This window comes from Trachinotus anak, unplaced genomic scaffold, assembly GCF_046630095.1.
Source record: "Trachinotus anak isolate AG129_WGS33_773 ecotype Australia unplaced genomic scaffold, CSIRO_AGI_Tana_v1 ptg000008l, whole genome shotgun sequence".
In the NCBI taxonomy this organism is placed as follows: Eukaryota; Metazoa; Chordata; class Actinopteri; order Carangiformes; family Carangidae; genus Trachinotus; species Trachinotus anak.
The window spans coordinates 25,226,435-25,245,725 of NW_027273859.1; the positions used below are offsets into that span (position 1 = coordinate 25,226,435).

The 19,291-nt window shown below is 40.6% G+C and overlaps 2 protein-coding genes across 23 annotated transcripts in view; both read right to left on the bottom strand.

The window, feature by feature from the left end:
- camk2b1 (calcium/calmodulin-dependent protein kinase (CaM kinase) II beta 1) overlaps positions 1-1,518 on the bottom strand; it is a 77,112-nt gene extending 75,594 nt beyond the window's left edge. For all 22 annotated transcript variants that reach the window (XM_071483764.1, XM_071483752.1, XM_071483760.1 and 19 more), the window contains exon 1: positions 1,174-1,518. In XM_071483764.1, the coding sequence (XP_071339865.1) occupies positions 1,174-1,235 (62 nt within the window). In that variant the 5' untranslated portion in view covers positions 1,236-1,518. The remainder of the gene's footprint in view (positions 1-1,173) is intronic.
- A 4,910-nt stretch (positions 1,519-6,428) lies between these two features.
- Positions 6,429-18,894, bottom strand: LOC139624556 (protein transport protein Sec24C). The gene is made up of 21 exons (XM_071483783.1): positions 18,634-18,894; positions 17,579-18,316; positions 17,226-17,284; positions 17,027-17,080; positions 16,565-16,676; positions 16,117-16,244; positions 15,757-15,892; positions 15,517-15,626; positions 14,771-14,883; positions 14,486-14,677; positions 13,686-13,782; positions 13,390-13,494; positions 12,456-12,623; positions 11,546-11,642; positions 11,319-11,467; positions 11,044-11,182; positions 9,891-10,012; positions 9,467-9,646; positions 8,134-8,331; positions 7,655-7,744; positions 6,429-6,991 (listed from the first exon to the last, which is right to left on the bottom strand). The coding sequence occupies exons 2-21, from the start codon at positions 18,267-18,269 to the stop codon at positions 6,851-6,853; spliced, it is 3,081 nt and encodes a 1,026-aa protein (XP_071339884.1). The 5' UTR covers positions 18,270-18,316; positions 18,634-18,894; the 3' UTR covers positions 6,429-6,850.
- Positions 18,895-19,291: the final 397 nt, after the last annotated feature.

A 19,291-nucleotide genomic window follows, 5' to 3' on the forward strand; every position in this document is an offset into this window, starting at 1 on the left:
ATTTAATGACTCAAACTCCATATTGCTATTTTTCTCTCTCCTACGTCACTACACCAGCATTTTCAGAGGTACATTTACAGATGTTTACACACAATGATGGTAATATTCATAATGATAACACAATTTGAATAAAATTATTAGTTAAAATTACTTTTCTAATATATTTTGCTTATGCAGCGCCCAATTATGACAGATATGGTTGTCTGTTTCAAGTCAATGTGTGCATGTATCGTTCATACAGCCTTCTGCACAGAGGTTGACTGTTTTGACTGTGGCCATTGCAGAACATCTTATCTTGTGTTATCTGCTGCAGCTGTGCTGCAAAAGAGCCTTCGATGAAAAAGAGAGTTGCCACCCCTTCACATAATGTGCAATAAAGTTAACAATTCATATTTGTACAAAATGTGCATGGATGCAGATTGCACATTAATTCAGAACTTTACATGAGAAAAAAATGAGATCAAAAGAAATGGAGGTTTTAAAAAAAAAAAAAAACCACACACACACCAAATGATATATATAATTTCATTTTAGGACCACGGGATGAGTTTGTTCTCTAGCTTTGCAGATGATATTAATTAATTCCTCAGGAGAATCCGTCCTGTGTGCATCCATTCAAAGACTTAACATTCACTGAATTCACCTCATGTGAACATCAATGAATCCTTGCTCTATATGAAAAACACAACTTGGGAAAAATAGACTTTTTTTTTATGAACCACGGGTGTCTTCTTCTTCTTCTTCTTCTTTTATTAATCTGTGTTTCAAATGGCTGCACCTCAACACATATCTGATACTGTATTTTTTTTAACAATTGCACGCAAACACTGTTGCAAACACTGTTGCAAACACGGTTGCATTTCACTTCAGATTTGCTGAAGATCAAAAATATTCAGAGAGCAGCAGAGAGCAAGTGTCAGAGGGAGACATGGACTTGCAGAGAGAGAGAGAGAGAGAGAGAGAGAGAGAGAGAGAGAGAGAGAGAGAGAGAGAGAGCAGCGTATTTTGAGAGCTGTCATCCCGAAAAAGCAACACACACACACACACACACACACACTGCCCGCCTGCAGAGCCGCTCAGCCCTGCACTGCCTGGAAACCAAGCCCTCCGACAGATAACGCACAGAAGCACCAACACAAGCCCGACGCACACACGCAGGCGGCGGACACTCACTTCCCCAGCTCCTCGTACAGCTGGTACTCGTCTGTGAATCGCGTACAGGTTGTCGTGGCCATGTCTCTCCCCTGTCTCTCGTTTTCTTCTCCTCACTCAGCTCGGAAAGAAGAAGAAAGACAGAAAAAGAAAGAAAACAATAATAAAAAATAAAAATAAAAAAAATTGACGCTTATTTTGTGCTGATTTGTGCGCTTGAAAGCACAGGTCCGCCCCGCAGCTTCACGGCCGGTGCAGCGGGGAAATGCCTTCAGGGAGGCGCTCAAAGCGGCGGAGGGCTGGGTGTAGGAAGACGAAGCTCCGGGGGTGGATGTCCTCTCTCTGCCTCTCTCTCCACTGTCTGACAGCTACCGCGCTCGACCGAGCCGTAGACAAGCTATATGGCCTGCGGAAAGCCACTTCCTGTGGGGATTTTCAAAATAAAAAACGCAGCTTTTGGCTCCTCTGAACTCTTCTATAAAGCATGCAGTTTCTATAAATGATGTTGATAAATAGATTAAAATTGAGCCCCCTGACAAATAAATATTTCTTTCTTTCTTTTTTTTTTTGACACATGATAATAGTAGGCTATGTGTAAATAGTTTGGGGCTTTCTGTGGTTGTTTTGCATCTATCTGTACTCAGTTAACAAGAAATGATAATAGTCATTTCAAACAGAGGCACATTTGAGTAATCCATCCATGTAGTTAATACAATAATAATACAAAAATGTTATAGTAGTTGTAGTAAATCCCTCTGTGACAGATCCAGAAGAAGCCGTCCACTGCTAAATGACTAAAGGAGGTTAGTGAAGTATCGAGGCAGCTGGGTGTGTATGGATTTTACAACCTCTATCCATAGTCAGTCAATGGGCCAGACAATAGGTAGAAGAAAATGTGAAGTTCTCCTTACAGATGACCTGCCGTCATTTCTTTTTCACTGGTTCTGATTTTGGTGGTGGTAAAAAAAACTAAACATACAGCAAGCATACTGTTTTTCTTAAGTTAGCATGCTGTACTTTCATAACCTTTATATTTTATATAACTATATATATATAAAAAAATATATAATTTGTAACCAATAAATTAGGTTATGTAAGATATGAAATATTACATCAATAAAATCCAAGAAAAGCAATAAATAAATAGAACATGTTTATAAACTCATTTGTTGCTTGGTTTTGATTATCCTAGGATTTCACTGCACATATAGAGAAACATGTGACAAATAAATAATTGAATCCTAAATTTTATACACTTTTTAGACCGACGCACAGTAAATCGTGTTGTTTTTGTTGTTCTTATGCGTGAAAACTAGTGATGCTTTATTTCCTCTTTATCTCTTCTCTTTACCTTTTGGAGATTACTTTCCCTGTCATATCAACAGAACGTAGACAAACTTGCACTTTATTTTGAAGGCCCAACACCACCCATTTTCTGGGGTTGTGCTGCCAGGTTTCTCTAACTTGACAGCCCGTTTGATCTGGTTGCAGCCTCCCTGCTCAGCGGCGGCGGAGTCCCTGCTCTCTGCCGCCCTCCGGTGGCCCCAGTGCGGAGCGGCACAGCGCGGCAGCGTAATCGAGCACACCTCCCGCCTGCACGGTGCTTATCTCCAAATAGGGGCAAATATGAGAGAGCTGGTTTGTGCCTTCAAAACGTGCCGCCATGTGTGCAGTGAATGTGCGTGTTTATCTGGATTCAAGCTGGACGAGGTGACATGTTCCACAGCTTCAAACCCCCGAGTCATCGCGGAGAGAATCATATTAACCCTGCAGTTAATTTTAGAAAGACATAATTTAGACATCACAGCAGCAGAGTGGGTCCGCCACAGGCTGTGGAGATGGCTCTGTGCACAATAGACATAGGTCAATATAGCAATGTCATAGAAATATTGTAGTTATTATTGTTCACAGAGCATTTGGGGTTGCACTGCATGATACATATCTAATTGCATGCTGTGCACTGCAAAGTTTCAAGTGTAAAAGACATGTCAGGGGGCAAAATTACTCTGTGCTCATGGGTCCTGGGACCAGATTTCCCCCTACGAAGGAAATCATTGACTGGCCACCAACCAAATTCTGCAAACATGAAATGAATAAAATCACATAATTTAATTTTTGTCATTTGCTTGTTAAATTATATTCTACCACCCTACATGAAATGTTTAGAAGCCTTCTGCACCTTGGAGGCTGCTAAAGCCCTGTTATAGTATAGAAACTGATAGCACCCTTGGTCAGTATCACCAAAATGTGAAGTTAATTACAAATCCTGTCCAACTTTACTTGTTTTTAGCAGAAGAAGAATGAAGCCAATTAATCGTTGTCATGTTGGAACATTCCTCTGCTGCCAAGCTTCCCGAAGCTGGGAGTCATCTCTGTAATCTTGGTCATGCTGAATGCCATTCAGCATTTGGGTTTGAAGACTTGCATTCATAGTGCCATCTCTAAATGTCATGTCCCCTACTCCTTTTGCACTCATGCAGCCTCACATCAGCGCACTCCCACCTCCCACCAGGTCCACACCAAACGTGCTTCTGATCCCAACTAATTTACTTTGGTTCCATCTGACCAAAGATTGTGCTGCCAACTATTATTCAGGCTTCTATTCCTGTTCATTGGCAAAGTTCAATTTTGCAGTTTTGTGAGCAATGTTTTCTTCTTTGAAACAAACACCAATTTCCACAGATAATGGACAATCCTTGTGCCAAGTCGGAAACACTTTTGTTTTCAATGAAAGGTTGTGCACATTGGGAATTGTGCGTGGCATCATTTTTGGCACCTTCTGTTATTGGTAGTACGGCTCTTCCGTTACCTCCTAACCTCTGCTACAGCTGTGCTTCAGCTTATGTTCAGTCACCTGACTGATCCTCTTGTACCGCCTCTGATCTTTATAAAGTCTCATGATCAGGTTTCTTACTTGTTGAGCTAATTCTTTACCACGTGGAGCCACGTTGGCTTAGACACAACCCAAGGCCAAAACTGAGGAAGCTGTGACGCTAAAGATTTCACAAGTGATTTTATAACCGTGCTCAAACAATTTGGCTTACCTGGACTAATCACTCTTGATGCAGTGATCACATCTGGGTTGAGGTTTTACTTTGGGGCTTGTAATTCCAATCTACTTTTTAATTATCCATAAGATCAAATACTGTATTCTTCAACAATAAATAATACAGTTATTGTAAGATGAGACAGGTTTGAATCACTTAACATTTTAATGATATTGCACAGGAGGTTACTCAACATCCGCCTTAAACGACCCGATTGATTTGATCTCTTTGATTCATATTTTGAATTCTTCTTGCTTTAAGATAAAAAGTCAAACTACTTTCAGTTTGACTTCTGCTCCAGCAGCCCACACTCTCCCAGTCAATGTGATCCCACACTGAATCTAACTGTGCTGCATCCAAAATGCTTGAGGATACAAATTCGCCAAAGCAGGACGCCTCACACGCTGCCAATAAAACGTGCACAGACGTTCGCTGTCAGCAGATTTTTGGCAGGACACACAGGGAGAAATCCTTTGAATTTGCTGTGTTGGTCTTTTTTCTCTCAGAGTGGGTATGAAGATGTGATGCACAGTAGTGGCAGATTCAAAAACTGGACAGGGGACATCATGTGACCTCCAGTTGGTGATTACTGAGGCGTCACCCAAAGCTAAAGAAGCCGATTATAATTTTAAAGAGAGTTCTCATTTCTGCACAGATGTTTACTGTGATGCACGGTGCACATTCGGGAAGATAAGAGGGCGGCTCAATCCAAAAATAAAAGCTGTGTAATCAGGGTTTGGCAGAGTCCAAAGAGTAAAACTGAGACTGAGGGTTAAAATGAACTGTAATGTAGTTAGAGTTCATTCTTTTTAATAAACATAATCAATTTAGAAGCAAACTGTTTCTTACAGAAAGAAAAAATATGACCGTATTAACATTGACTGGAAAAACTAAATCAAATGTCGACACCTCTCTCTCTCTATGGCACTTGGCAGAAATAACGCTTTCACTTATGAAGCGCTGACTGACATCAAAGTTTCCCACAAGCAACTTTCATGAGGGTTTATTTTTCCCCTACGCATAATTCCATCACCTCCTCTAGCTCAAAGGCTAATTTCACTTGAAATTGCATCATCTGGCTTGAAGAATGTCAGATGATTTTTTTTTGCACAAATCTACCAGTGTAAGTCTGGGGATGGTCATGTTGGTCAGGCCATCCGATGTTTCAACAGCTACAGATTCATTTTGTAAGAGGGGATAAACCACCATGAGGTTGACCTTTGTGGCTGACCTTGGCAACAACTGCCTGGGTTACCGTGAAAATTGGTTCAGACCAGAGGATGAAATGAAATAACGTTGGTGTTTCTTTAAAGTTAGCAATAGCGCCATTCAAAATTTCAATTAGTGAAATACTTAAAATATCTACTAAACTGATGACATTTCCATCATCCTCAGCTGCACTCTGTGTTTGACATTAATTACTGCTGTTTCATCCTAATGTTAACACGCTAAACCAAGATGTGTTAGCATTTCCCCCAAAACACTGCTATGCCTAATGTTTTCTTCACGTCATATCGTTTAAACTGTAATTACAAGCAGACTAGTGGGAAGAACTGTTCATATAGCCTCCAACCTGTTATTCCGAGTTGGAGATATCAGGAATTTCTGACACAGATGATATCTCCATGTGGTGAGAAGAACCAGACATGTTAACAAACTGTTAGTAGATGCATCACCGCTGACAGGTACATCAATATTAACACTAATACAATCTGTTCAGCTATTTTTATTGGGACTATACAATCTGTATCTGGCTTCACCTGTGTTACAAATATGTAACACAACATAAGTAATTCAGTCTGTGTAACAGGCGGAGCTATAAGCTTAGCACTGGGGTTAACCACCTTGGAATAATGTGCAAATGCTCCCAAGTCAGAAGAATGGGCGTTTTTCTTGTTCTTCCTATTCTGCAGACATTGTGTGAACGCATCTTAACACAACACACAGTGATATCAGAATATGAGTGAAATAAACACTCCAGCCACATGCTCCAGTGCTTCCCACCCTTGCAGCAATATAAGTGCTGGCAATTAGTGTTATTAGCCACTTGGACAAATTAGACAGATGCCCTTTCGGCTTCCTGAGTCACATATTCATCCGTTGTTGCAGGATGACATTTAAGACACATAAACACCATTAATTAGAAAACAGTTCCACTGATGTTCAGGAACACTGAAAGATTTTCTCCCCTTGGCTGAACTGCACTGGAAAAAACATTTAAAACTTACATTTAGGTTCAATTAAAGCCTTTATTTATTTACACACACAGACTTACACACACAGACACACACACACACCCACACACGCAAGCACAAATCTCAGACGGGGATTAGAGAATTGTCATGACGCAGGAATAAATTAACATCATAAACACAGTATCAGAGGAGCACAGATTACATTCGTCACAGCACACGTCACACATATGATATCATAGCAGTCATTAAATAAATACAATTATGTATCTCTTAAAATGTCCTCATGCACAGCCTGATTCTCTGAGGACAGGCCTTTAATATTTCCAACATCCAATGATGTTTAATAAAACTTTTTTCCCTCTCTGTCTGTTTTTTTTTTTTTCTTTTCAGGGCAAATATGCTGCAGTGTCATCTTTTGTAGGAGATAATGAACCACGAGAGGTCAGAAAATGGGAGTCACTGCAGCAGCCGGACAGAGTTGACATGAAGATGGTAGAGGAAGTCTGCGTAGGACGCTCCCCCGTTGGGACTCTTGTCCTCCACCAGGTGGCGTTGCAGAGCCTCCTCGCAGGTGTCACCCTGCTTCACCACCCACAGCTGAGGCAGAAAGACACAGTCTAGTCAGTGGCTGAATAGGTTTCATGAAACAACAATCCCAACACCTCGACCGCACCACAGCAATTCTAATAATGTGCTTCTATTCACAATCTGTGGGAACAACATATCTGCGATATCTGACACATTAAAACAGGTGAAAAAGCTCAAAAGGTGTGATGCTGTCACACTAGAGACAGTCCTCAGTTATATTTTTGTTTCACTTCATGTCTTTAAAGTGAAAAAGAGAAGAGATATATTATTACAGCTTTGTTAGGGTTTTGCTGAATTGTCTTCAAAACATCTGTTAAATGTTTGGAGGTAAAGGTTTGTTTGTTTGTTTATTTGAACAACACAAAATAGATAGACATGTAAAAAGTCACATTTAACAGATTAAACAACAATAAAAGATTCATAGAGTGACAACAAGTCACAAGTTTATCAGTCTTCTGAAGGAACTGGAACCGGTGGAAAACCAACTTGAAAGTTATGTTGTTAAAATATAAAGTTAATTAGCATAACTAATACAAAGTAAATCAGGGTTACTAGCTTGCTGTAATCGCACGTAAGGCAGCTGCTGTGTAATTTAAGGTCATTAGGGTCACGCTGGACGACTCATGGGGTCGTTGTTGAAATACAGTATCTTTGCCTTGATCAGCAGCTCACCTTGCGGGCGCAGGGCACCTGGGAGTTCAGTGCGTTGATGAGGGATCGGACACTAATGGACAGAGGGTTTTCCAGAACTGGCAGCTTGGTCTGGAGGAGCCCGTGCGCGCACACACACACACACATACACACACACACACAAACACACACAAACACACAACATTTGAGCGCAGTGGTGAGGGCATCATCAGCCTTCCTCATATCAAACTAGTTTTTTAGCTCAATACTCTCAATAACTTTCTGTTAATATTTGTTCATACTCGGACTGGTTGTAACCTTTACAGGAAAGCTTGAGGCCATTATTTTAAATTTTTACATTTTCCACAAATTAAAATGTTCATCTTACATTTTCTGTTCAGGTGAATCACATGTTTATAAAAGATGAGAACATTTTGGTTTGTTGGATATATTCACTATAACTAAGCTAAATCTACTGTAGCAGGGGCAGCATTGCTGTAATAGCCCTTGTGCTCTCTTACCTCTCCAGAGGGCAGGGAGGAGAAGCAACTGGTGTTAAACAGCTCGACCAAGGTGCTTGCTGGGACTTGGGTGCCCACCCAGAGCAGCAGAGTGAGGGGTGCGTGGACCAAATACAGAGCATTGGGCTCCAGGCTGGCAGCACAGCAGCGGAGCGCCATCTCTGGGTTTGGAGGGTCGGAGTTCTCAGCTGACAGCGGCTGCAGGTGAGAAGGGACAGAACATTTAAATAAGATTAATCTCTCCGGAGCCCCCTGACAAACATGTAGTAATTCTGTCTGACCAAAACTATTAAAGTGAAACTCTTCAGCAACATAACCTGTGCCACCTGCCTGTTACTGAAATTGTTTTTAAAATGGAAAGAAAAACCATTGCTTTGATTTGGAGAAGAGTAAACCAATCCCCTCCTCTTTCTGTTGTTTTTCTTAATGAAAATGTAAACTGTGCTTTCATTGCCTCATCTTTTTTCTGCACAAAATGCCAGAGGGTTATTACTTAATTCAAAATTACACACAAAATGACACAGTATAAAATAAAGACAATTTTCAATTTCCAAAAATTCAAAAGGTCCAATATTGTATAAGCTGAGATTTTCATGTATTGATTATAAAGCAGGTCTAGATTCTGTAATAATACTGTGAAAGTATCAAAGCCTCAGTCCACAGAGAAATGCACACAGCCTGTATTCAGAAACTGAGCCTTAAAATGAGCCATTAGGACTTCTGTAACTTTGTGATGTCAGAACAAAGCAGTCACCGCTCTCTGTCATGGACCCACCAGCCAACCTTTGGGTCCATTCTCTGAATGTTTACCTGAAATTGTTTTGATTTTTTTTTTTTGATCTCTCAGAAAACAGTCAGCCGATCAGAAGAGAGGCTCAGAGTCTCTCTTCTGATTGGCTGACTGACATGTTGTTACTAGAGCTCCAGAGAGAAGCCTGAGAGGAGAGGTAAAACTACACTTAGATAGTTTTTGGTTCTTTAAACCACACATATATATTCTTATGGATATTAACACCTCAAATGAATGAGTTCCTCTTCCAATTAAGTCCCATTCAATGTGTGACCACAAAGGATTCTTGCACTATTTTAAGTTTTTTTTTTCATATTTTGAGTAGCCGAAAACTAGTTTTATTTAGTCATACTAAAGTGCAATAAAGCAATACAGGCTTCTCTAAATTACATTTCAATAGTAATAGAGTTTTTGATTGCCAGAGTCAATATTTTATTCCACTAATGAATAATCTGTCCTATAGCTCTGTAGTGCAGAATTTAAGCTCAATACATCAGGTCTCACTCTGATTGAGACAAAGTCCTGTGTGTTGATTGTACTGACCAGAGGCAGCAGCAGAGGGTAGAAGTGTGTGGCGGTGCTGCAGGTGTCCATGCTGAGCACCTGGCAGTGCTGCTGCAGCCGCTGGTGGATGGAGCTCCTCAGGCCCGGCAGCAGCACCTCGCTCTTCCTCAGACTGTTGATGTAAACAGGAAGAGCTCGCAGGTACTGAGGAAGGACCAGCTACGAAACACACAGAGTATGGCACATATGGAGAAAAAGATTTCAATGAACTCATCCCATAGTTAGGTTTGGTACAGTGAATAATAAAGGTGTAGCCTTGCAAAATGAATAAAGGACTAAAGACTAAAATCAATGATACTGATTTTTCTCTACAATAACTAAAAGAGCATTTAAACGTTTTAGACATTTCCACCAGTTCACCTTTATACTTACTACTTACTATAAAACTATTTCCAAACCTCACCTGTCCAGAAGACACTGAGGCAGAGCAGCAGTGTTTGCGGTAGGACGTCAATGCTTCTGTTATGTCCGTCTGCAGTTCTTCTCTCAGCTCCTGCAGAGGCTGCTCCAACACTGCACAGTACACTGGACAGACGCATCAGAACACTTGTTAACTCATGGGGTTAACTGAAGAAGTGTGACATTTTAAATTCAAACGCTCATTTTGAGATAAATTACTGCAAATAAACGTGACCATTAAACAGGAGACTAGCATCTTTTACTGCATTTTACATAAATTGCATATTGTATTACATTCACGACTAAAAGTGAAAAAATGAAGCAATAACACATAACAGTACTGCAGGTATGAGATCAGTTACTGTGGTCATGGTCTCAGTTGTTTGTGGATATTATATTATGGTATCAATATTAATGTGAAATTACCAAATGTTCAGTAACAGTGCTCGATGTCTGACTGTGTACTGATGCTGAATTTCATTCTACAAGTTTCACATTAAGTCTATTTCTAACCTTTCATGCTACTTTCCCAAATAGACTGAAATTGTTTATGTACATGTCAGAACAGAAATTATGGCTACGTTCGCACTGCACACCTTAGTGCTCAAGTCAGGTATATCGCTCAGCTTGTTTAGCTATTCACATTATTCTTAAAATGTGGCCAATATCAGATTCCAGTGTGAACTTGTCACAGTCCTGAACTGACCCACACGGTAACAAAGACATTGCACGCTGTCTTATGGAAGTAAACATGGAGGCCACATGGACATGAAGATAGCATTTACGCTTTCATTTCAAATTGATGTGCGAATTGGTGAACAGTTGATGAGGACGAGGAGAAGGAGAGGCCAAATCTTTCATGTTTGTATTCACAGAGTGACTTCCACCATTGCAGAATGATGGCGAATGTGGATCTAGAGTGATGTAAAAATCACATGAATTCTGATGATTGAAAAATTCCATGTGATCTGTGCTGTTCACCCTGTAACAAAAACAGATCTCAGTCACATATTATCAGAAACATCAGATTCAGGCCACTGTTTCCCACAGTCGAACGTAACCGAAGTTGTTGATGTTGTTCAGGTTTGATAAACACTAAACTTTTGTTATAGTATAATACCTAAATAATCCACTAATCTACAGTGCAAGTTCCTTACTCTTCTTGCAGTAGAAGGTGAGTAGTGTTTGGGCCTGGTAGTGGCGGAAAGCATCCTGTAGCTGACGTGAGCATCGCAGGGTCAGGGTGTGAACCCTGGTCCTCCTGTCTCCAGTCTGCGTGCTGTAAGACAATACAGTCTGGGACACAAGAGGGGAGAGAGGAGGATTATGATTTTAAAAAAAAGAGCAAGTCTAATAAAAATGAAAAGTCTATGGCACCATCGTCATCTTCACTATTTCTGATCTAAGTTGATGATCACGAACATTAACCCACCTGTATGGCTACACCTCTCGTCTCATCCAGAGCTCTGGTGTGGGCAAGCTCCACCGCCAGTGTTGTCCACCAATCAAGGGTTGCCATGGCGACCTGGCTAGGGCTTGGACCAGGGACAAACAGCCCATAACAGCCTGATACACGTAAATCTGGTGAGACAGTTACAAACATTAGAATCAGATAGTTTTTTAAAAAGGTGCATAATCACACTTTAAAAAATCTCTCACCTTTGCTGACAAAAATCCTGAGCTCAGCCTTGTAGCCTGTGTCCGTATCTATAGTCCTCTTTAGATCAGTGCTGAAACGCTCTCTGTCCAATTCTCCCTGTAGTGGAAATTTGAAAAATACCAGTCTACAATAGGACATACTGGATACTGGAATTCATCTGTGTGCTCAGCATGTTCCAGTCAGCCAGTCACACAGCTACAAACACCACTTCAGCTGTTAAAATCACCACAATTTTTACTTAAAGGAATAGTTCAACATTTTAAGAAGTATTCTTTTTTTTTACATTCTTGTTGGACAGATAAAGAGAAGCTGGTTAGCTTAGCTTGGCACTAAGCTAGAAACAAGGCGAAGCAGCTAGCCTGGCTCTGTCCAGTGATAATAAAAATCCACCTACTGGCACCTCTACAGCTCACGGCTACATCTCATTTGTTTGAACAGATTATATGCCAGACTATTTCTCGGTTGAAGTGTCTGCTGATTGACTATCAACTGTTGAGAGCCAAAAAGGCCTGTGGCACATAACCACTGTAAAACAGATTTTTTTGTACACAACATTAAACAAACAAGATAGAAAGTGTTAATCAGTGAGCTTCAGAGGGCCTGACAGGCACACTTTGTTATCGTTGGACTAGCCAGGCTAGCTGTTTCCAGTCTTTGTTCTAAACTAAGCTAACCAGCTGCTTGCTTCAGTCTTAAATTTAGCAAATTGATTTCGGGAGAGTCATGTGGATTCCTCATCATTCTCATCTAATAATTGGCAAGAAAGCAATTGAACATACTCCCCAAAATGTGGAACTATTTCTTCAACAAAAAAACACAACTAATCAATTATCAAAAATTACGTTTCTTTTTACCGTAGCAAATTTTGTGCCACTTCCAGCGCTACAATAGGAGGAGCTGGTGAAATACCTGGAGGTGACTGTAGGTGTGCAGAGCTCCACCTGTAAGATATGGAATGTGCCCTGGCCAAGCCCCGCCCACGTCTTGTTGGGAGAGGACGAACAGGTGAATGCCACAGCCTTGACGGACGCACTCCTTGGCCAAAGACACGGCTGGCTCTGATGGCTGAAAGATGGACTGGGAAAAAGAAAAGAAGAGAGAATTAATGCAGCCATACAACTGTGAAATACTTGTTATACCTCCACAACAATGCAGCAAACCACTTTAAGAATCCTGAATAGAAAAGTTCAGAGAAGGTGGTTGTATGACACATATCCTGCCCCTCCTGCCAAAAAGCCAATCATCTGCTTCACAACACCTGAATCAAGTCGATTATGTTGTTGCACTGATGTAAGTGCACCATTCAAGTCCAAAACAGTTTCCAAAAACTAGCTAACTCGCGAGTGAAAGTTACCTTTCTAGTCTACTGTCAAAGCTTGTGATAGTTGTCTGGGGAAAATGACTATTAAAACAAACACTTGTGTAATGCATCAACTTCATTTATTTAAACATCATACATAAACTATCATATTGTTCAAGAGTGTTTTTGAATCAGACTTCATTGGTGATTCTACACATGCAGTTTTCATGACCCAGTGAGCATTGAAAGTGAACTTAGGACTCTCTCCCTCTCTCTTCATTTAGATAGGGGTCTGATCTTGTTAGCCTCAAATAACCGCCCTGTTGAATTGCCAAGATGTTTGCCTCCTGCTTACTTCCCCTGTACAGAAAGGTCAGAGGTCAACTAAAGTGCAGCACATACTAGATTTGATTAAAGGACACTTCACCATGGGTGACACTTGCCAAACTTGCTTGAGTAATTATGTCACTACTTGCTTTGTTACAGAGACAGTGTGAGTATTCAAAGTACGGCATATACTGTATGTGTGTGTGTTACATGTACCTTTGGTTTATTGGAGCCAAAGAACCCTGAGGAGGAGTTTGTGTGTCCCGTCTCTACCAGAGAGGCAGTATGGAAGATCAGTAGCTTTCCAGGGCAACTCAGAGCCTAAGAAACAAACAATTATTTAAATCCCATTAAATTGCTTTTTTTTTTTTTTAATTAGGGCTTAAACTAACCATCAGTAAAAACATCAAGATTAAGATTTTATCCATAGTCATACAGCCACAATACAAATAATGAAACTTCCAATAAATAGAGAAAAGTAACTCATCACAGTCTGCGCAGTGATAACTGACCTGCAGTACGGCTAGCCCCGCTTTGACCGGCAGCTCCGCTGGAACTCCACCGGAGTCATCACACTCTGCACTGAACTGAGGAATAAGCTGCAACACACTACACGCAGAAACATACAGATAATGAAACAACAGGAAGTTGTGATCACTTTATGCCAAATGACACCACAGAGATAAAATAAGTATCAACAATGTAGCAAAAGTATTTTCACTTTGTCACTTTTATTTTCCAGAAAGCATTTTATTACTTTCTGAGCACAGAGAAAAAATTCTGTGAGTGTACAAAATAGGGAAGATGTTGCTATCCAACATTAGCCATTTAGGCTAATGAAAATAGCCCATGAACTTCACCTCTTGTGAGTACAATAAGACTACAGAACATATTTGCTTCAGACAAGTGTCAGTTCTTCCTACAACTCATGAGACAAAATGGTCATTAAGAGCTTTATCTCTGTCGTTTGCTTCTGATTTTCTGAAAACCAACTGTTCTTAAAATATAAAATCTCTATTAAATCACAGGGGATTCTGGGGTTTTAAAGAGGTATGAGATGTCAGTTTGCTGAATGATCCAGCTGCTGGGACCAATTAATATTAAATGGATGCTTTCCAAACCAAAAATATTAAATCAAAAACTGGACTCATCAGATCCTCTTTATGCTCTATGCTCTCTTTGTAAAGTTAGAATATAACCTGAAAAAATGAATGCATGAAACAATTAGCAGAATTTCCACTATGTCAGTCCAGCATACAGACTTTGAAAAATACATCTGTCTGATAAAGTGGTCAGTCAACATGTCTGTTACCTGTCAATACTGTCTATACAGTCTTTGAGGGACACCAGGAGCCCCTCCCTCACAGGAAGCTGCAAGTCTTCTGTCTCTGTGATGACCAGCATGTGAGGGCGAGACAGGGCGGGACTGAGGTTGTACAGGTGGATCCTCCTGTCATACGTCATCAAGCCAACACGGACGTCCGACAAAGCATCACCATCTTCCCTACACAGGTAAGATGAAAAATCTTGTTCCCATTTGTGTGTCTGTGTGTGTGTGTGTGCATATACTGTATGTAGTGGTGGGAGTGTGTTTTACCTGTTCAGAGAGGTGAGGAGAGTGTGTATCTGTTGTGTTACAAACTCCAAATGTCCTCCTCTCAGTGCTGAAGCAGACACATCTATGGCTAGCAGCAGTGCAGCGGGTTCATCCTGAGATACAAGTACAACAATTTACACGCATACACAGACCCGCTGCATCTGTCCTCTTAAAGTCCTGAGACACTCAAAAGTCTCTGAGAGGCACCAGTATTGTGAAGAGTTACATTTTTGAGTCATTGTTGAAGTATGCCTGTGGAGTAATTGATTGAATTATTCTGAGATTTCACTCTTTCCACTGTCATTGCCCAAATATACAGTAGTTACAATTTACTACAAATGAGGGTTGCAAAAGGAGTTAGGTAATTACTAATTATTGGTTTGGTCTAAAAAATGTTCATGTCAAATGTCAAAATGCTCATTACAAGTTTGAAGACCCTTGAGTGACATTTTCAGATTTTAATTCAGTTAGACCAATAAAATTCCAAAATATTCAAATTATGATATAAATTGTTATGAGGTTACACAAATCCTCACAAATGGGGTGTCACATATAAAACTAATCAAATGGAACCCTAATAGCCCACAGTATTTCTATTTTGGCTGCTTTATGGTTATTGTATTGCAAAGTGACTTTCTAACACATTCAGTGTCCAGACTTTTGACTCCCACCGCTGCCCATATATAAGAGTTGCTAATAATAACAACCTCCATGCAAAGCTGACAATTATAGAAGGGGAAACTAACCCTCTGAGAATTGAGTATTTCATATGACCCCATACTGAGTTCAGGCCTCTTGTCTCTATCGACCCGAATCCCCTCCACCCCCTTGGTGGGCTGGTAGTGTTGCCACGGCACTGAGACACAAGACAGGAGAGAAAAAGTGTTGTTGCGTGAAAAGGAAGCAACTACCCTCAGGTTAGGTGCAGCAGTTCAACAGAAATGACTGACCCAGCGTGGTTTAAGATGCTGAATGTTAGGTCTTACCTTCACTGAGTTTACCACAGAAGGGGCAGTAAAATCTCTGACCGCAGTCCTGCCAGCCCATCGCCGGGCACATGGAGGCTCCACACCAACCACAACCCACAACGCACTCTGGCTGTTTGCAAACTGGGAGGGGGTTCTAGTGACAACAAACACAAATACACTTTTAAATACACATTTATACACATTAGGATCGTCACATTTTTTATTATATTATTATATTATATTATATTATATTATATTATATTATATTATATTATATTATATTATATTATATTATATTATATTATATTATATTATATTATATTATATTATATTATATTATTTTTTTAATAGATTATAGAAGAAAAGCTAATAACTGACCTCTCCAGCATTTTGTTTAGCCAGAGGGGTGACCAGAGCTCCCAGTGGCAAACGACTGAGCAGGGCAGTCTGACCTTCACAGGGCACACAGTAAGAGGTGGAGCGGATGGCAAAAGGACTTGTGTTACCTAGAGTTCAACAGAGACAAGGTCAATGAGGACATTATGGTTGACATAAATTTACAGTGGTACAGCTGTGGTAAAGGTAGATCTGCATTTTTTGAATTCAACATCCCCAAACCTACATTTAATTTAGCTCTAAAACCATTCATTGTGCGCAATGTATAGAGTTGCTTGAATTTCAGTCATAATTTATGCTGTAAGTAATGTTGATGCAGTATTTTCAAGTCTGAAAAAGTCTGAAATCTAGACCCACAGTACTGGATAAAACACATTTCTATCCATTGAATGTTTGTGACACAGATACACACAGTGTTGTGCACATTTACCTCTGTCTTCTATTATACAGGAAGTCGTTGCCAGAGGGGGAAGACGGGAAAAAGGCTCTGAGACGAAGACCTTGCCCTCCCACTCTGCCCTGTCCTCTGCAATAACCTTCACCTGAGACAGAGAGACAGAAATTCACCCTTGTTAACCAGCTGTCAAGTTTAACTATGTTGAAAGAGAGATGTATCTGTCATAAAGTATTTTTATTTATACTATAGTTGTAACCTTTGCGTGAACATATATGAAATTACTTATAAGCAAAATACATGTTCCCCAAAAGTCTTGAAATGTTGTTCATCTCTCGTGCCACTACGTCAAGCACTGGACCATTTGTTTGCCATTTTACTAAGTTTCTCATGCATGGAGTATAAAGGGCAACACACACGAGCAGCATGTGAAGCACATGAACTGATATGATGCTTTGTGACAGAAAAGATGTTAAGACAGACAATGACAGAACTTACAGCACTGGGCAGGAGCTCTGGGTCCAGGCCATAACGAGACTCGGAGTTGGGAGACTGCAGGGAGAAAATTGAATTCAAACAATTAGTAAGTTAATGGGGAAAATAATCGGCTGGTTAATGAATTAGGATAACATTCATTTGTGTTTGTAATAATCTCTACATTAAAACAGCTTTAATGCTCTAACGGTATTTTCCCCACCTGTGGTGTGATGTTCCTGTCCTCTGCAGCTGCACTGGGAACAACCTCTTTTATTGTTCCTGGGGAGAAAACAGGAGCCAGACAATGGAGGACAGATTCAGACATGAGTATTAAATTCTGAAGTCGGTGGTTTTCATTCAGGCTGCAGCTCTTCTTTGAAAAAATGCTCTATTGGATTGCTAACAGATGATGAAGCAATAACATTGTTCTCATAGTACCACTGGTCTGCAGCTTAAGTTATTTACTTTCTCAGTTTTACAGACAAATGTTGCTCAACTTTGACTAGTTCATCTTAACTCATGTGGCAGGTTCTGCATCATGCATGTAAGTACATCATGCACATATTAACCTACCTCTAGAGTGAGGTGGAAGTGTCCACTGAGGCTGCTGTTGGATGGGAGAGGTGGGCAAGGCATGATTGTAGATATATCCAGCACGAACAGCAGACTCCACATTTGCCCCCTCGAATGCAGGCTGAGGTGCACACTGTGGACTCTGGTTTACACACTGTCCAAATGATGGAGGGCTGATGGGCAGATGTTTTTGATGTGGTGACTGAGGTCCATTCAGTGAACCCTGATGTGTGTATAGAGGCTGGAAAGGGGGAGGTATTGCTTGGCAAGGGCTGTGAGGGATGTAGGTTGGTATTTGTTGGGACTGGCAAGGCTGTGTCCCTTTGTTTATGAGAGGGAGAGAACATGGAGGTATATTTTTTTCTTGGCTTGCAGCTGGAAGCATGGATGAAACATGAACATTAGGAATGACATGCTGCACGCTCTGGTCAGCATTATTGGCTAAGAGCGTATTGTGATGACTGCTGTTTCTGGATGAAAAGGTATTGAGGTTGCTCAGGCAGCCCTGGTTAGAAGTCTGCAAGTAGTCGTAGCAGGGTCTCTGGTCAGAAGGTGTGCCCGGGCTGAGATGCTGAACGCTGGGCAGAGGGCTGCAGAGGGGTCCTGGAGATGAAGCTGTGGACCAGCCGTTCTGTCCCGCCCACTGGTGGCAGGGTGTCTGGCTCTGATTGGCTGCGGGGACGTCCATCATCCTCCATAACCATCACTGATAGGTGTGTTTCTCGTTGGAGGCGGGACCTAGCGAGGAAATACAAACATGTAAAAAAAATCGTGATGTGACTCTCCCCGTTTTCCTCTCGCAAAACCACACACTTCATTATAAGAGCAAAACGTCTACAATTATTATTCCCCGTTTATCTGTCGAACTGCTTATTCTGTCATTAACGCTTGCTAATGTAAAATTTACCCACAACACACAGGCGCTCTTGTGCATGTGAAAGCCTTTCAGGAACAACGGGCAGCCAGTGGCTCCAGATAAACGGGCAAGGTGAAATAAAAAGCTCAGTTTAAAGAAAAATGACCTCTTTTTTGTAATAAAAGATTAGCCTCGATACCTTTGGACATCAACGGAGACAGCCTCAGGTACGGCAGTAGTTCGTAAACGTTAGCATCTTCATTTCCCGCTCCGCTGCGACGGAAGCTAAACATTTTAGGGAGAATGAAGTTAATAATTTGGTTTTATTTGCGTTATATTAAAATGTAATTATACGACCAGAAACTATGTCATCTTTAAGGTAACGGGCTCGACTACAGCCGGCTACATCCCTGCAATGTTAGCATGTTACTGTTAGCAGAAATCACCACAACGCGTTTCCGCAATTCCTTTCAAAGTAAAAGCCTGGGATACTTGGACTAAAGAAATAAAATTGAATTTGAATTCAAAAAGCAATAACTGTACGCAGTGGTGAACACTTATCTTATTTAGGACATTTACCCAAGTACCGTGACTAAGTACAATTGAGTAATTCCATTTTATGCTCTATTTTATCCTTCACCTCCACTACATTTCAGAGGAAACTGTTGTACTTTGTACTCCACCACATTTATAGTTACTATAAATAAACTATATTTACAAAATAATACATTACAGATTACTACCCAACTATCATATAAGTTTATTATAGCATATAAATTAAGTTTAAACATAGTAGATAGTTGAAATTAGCTCCGCTTCGATGAGCTACAAAATTAAATTACTGCATGTTATTAGTA

Bases quoted from the DNA above. Each gene is read 5' to 3' on its own strand.
- LOC139624556 (XM_071483783.1), bottom strand. From the start codon at position 18,269: ATGATGGACGTCCCCGCAGCCAATCAGAGCCAGACACCCTGCCACCAG. The intron at 15,627-15,756 runs GTAAGACCTAAC...CTTGTGTCTCAG, and splicing joins CTGTGGTAAACTCAGTGAAG to TGCCGTGGCAACACTACCAG. The intron at 14,884-15,516 runs GTTAGTTTCCCC...CTTGTATCTCAG, and splicing joins AAATACTCAATTCTCAGAGG to GATGAACCCGCTGCACTGCT.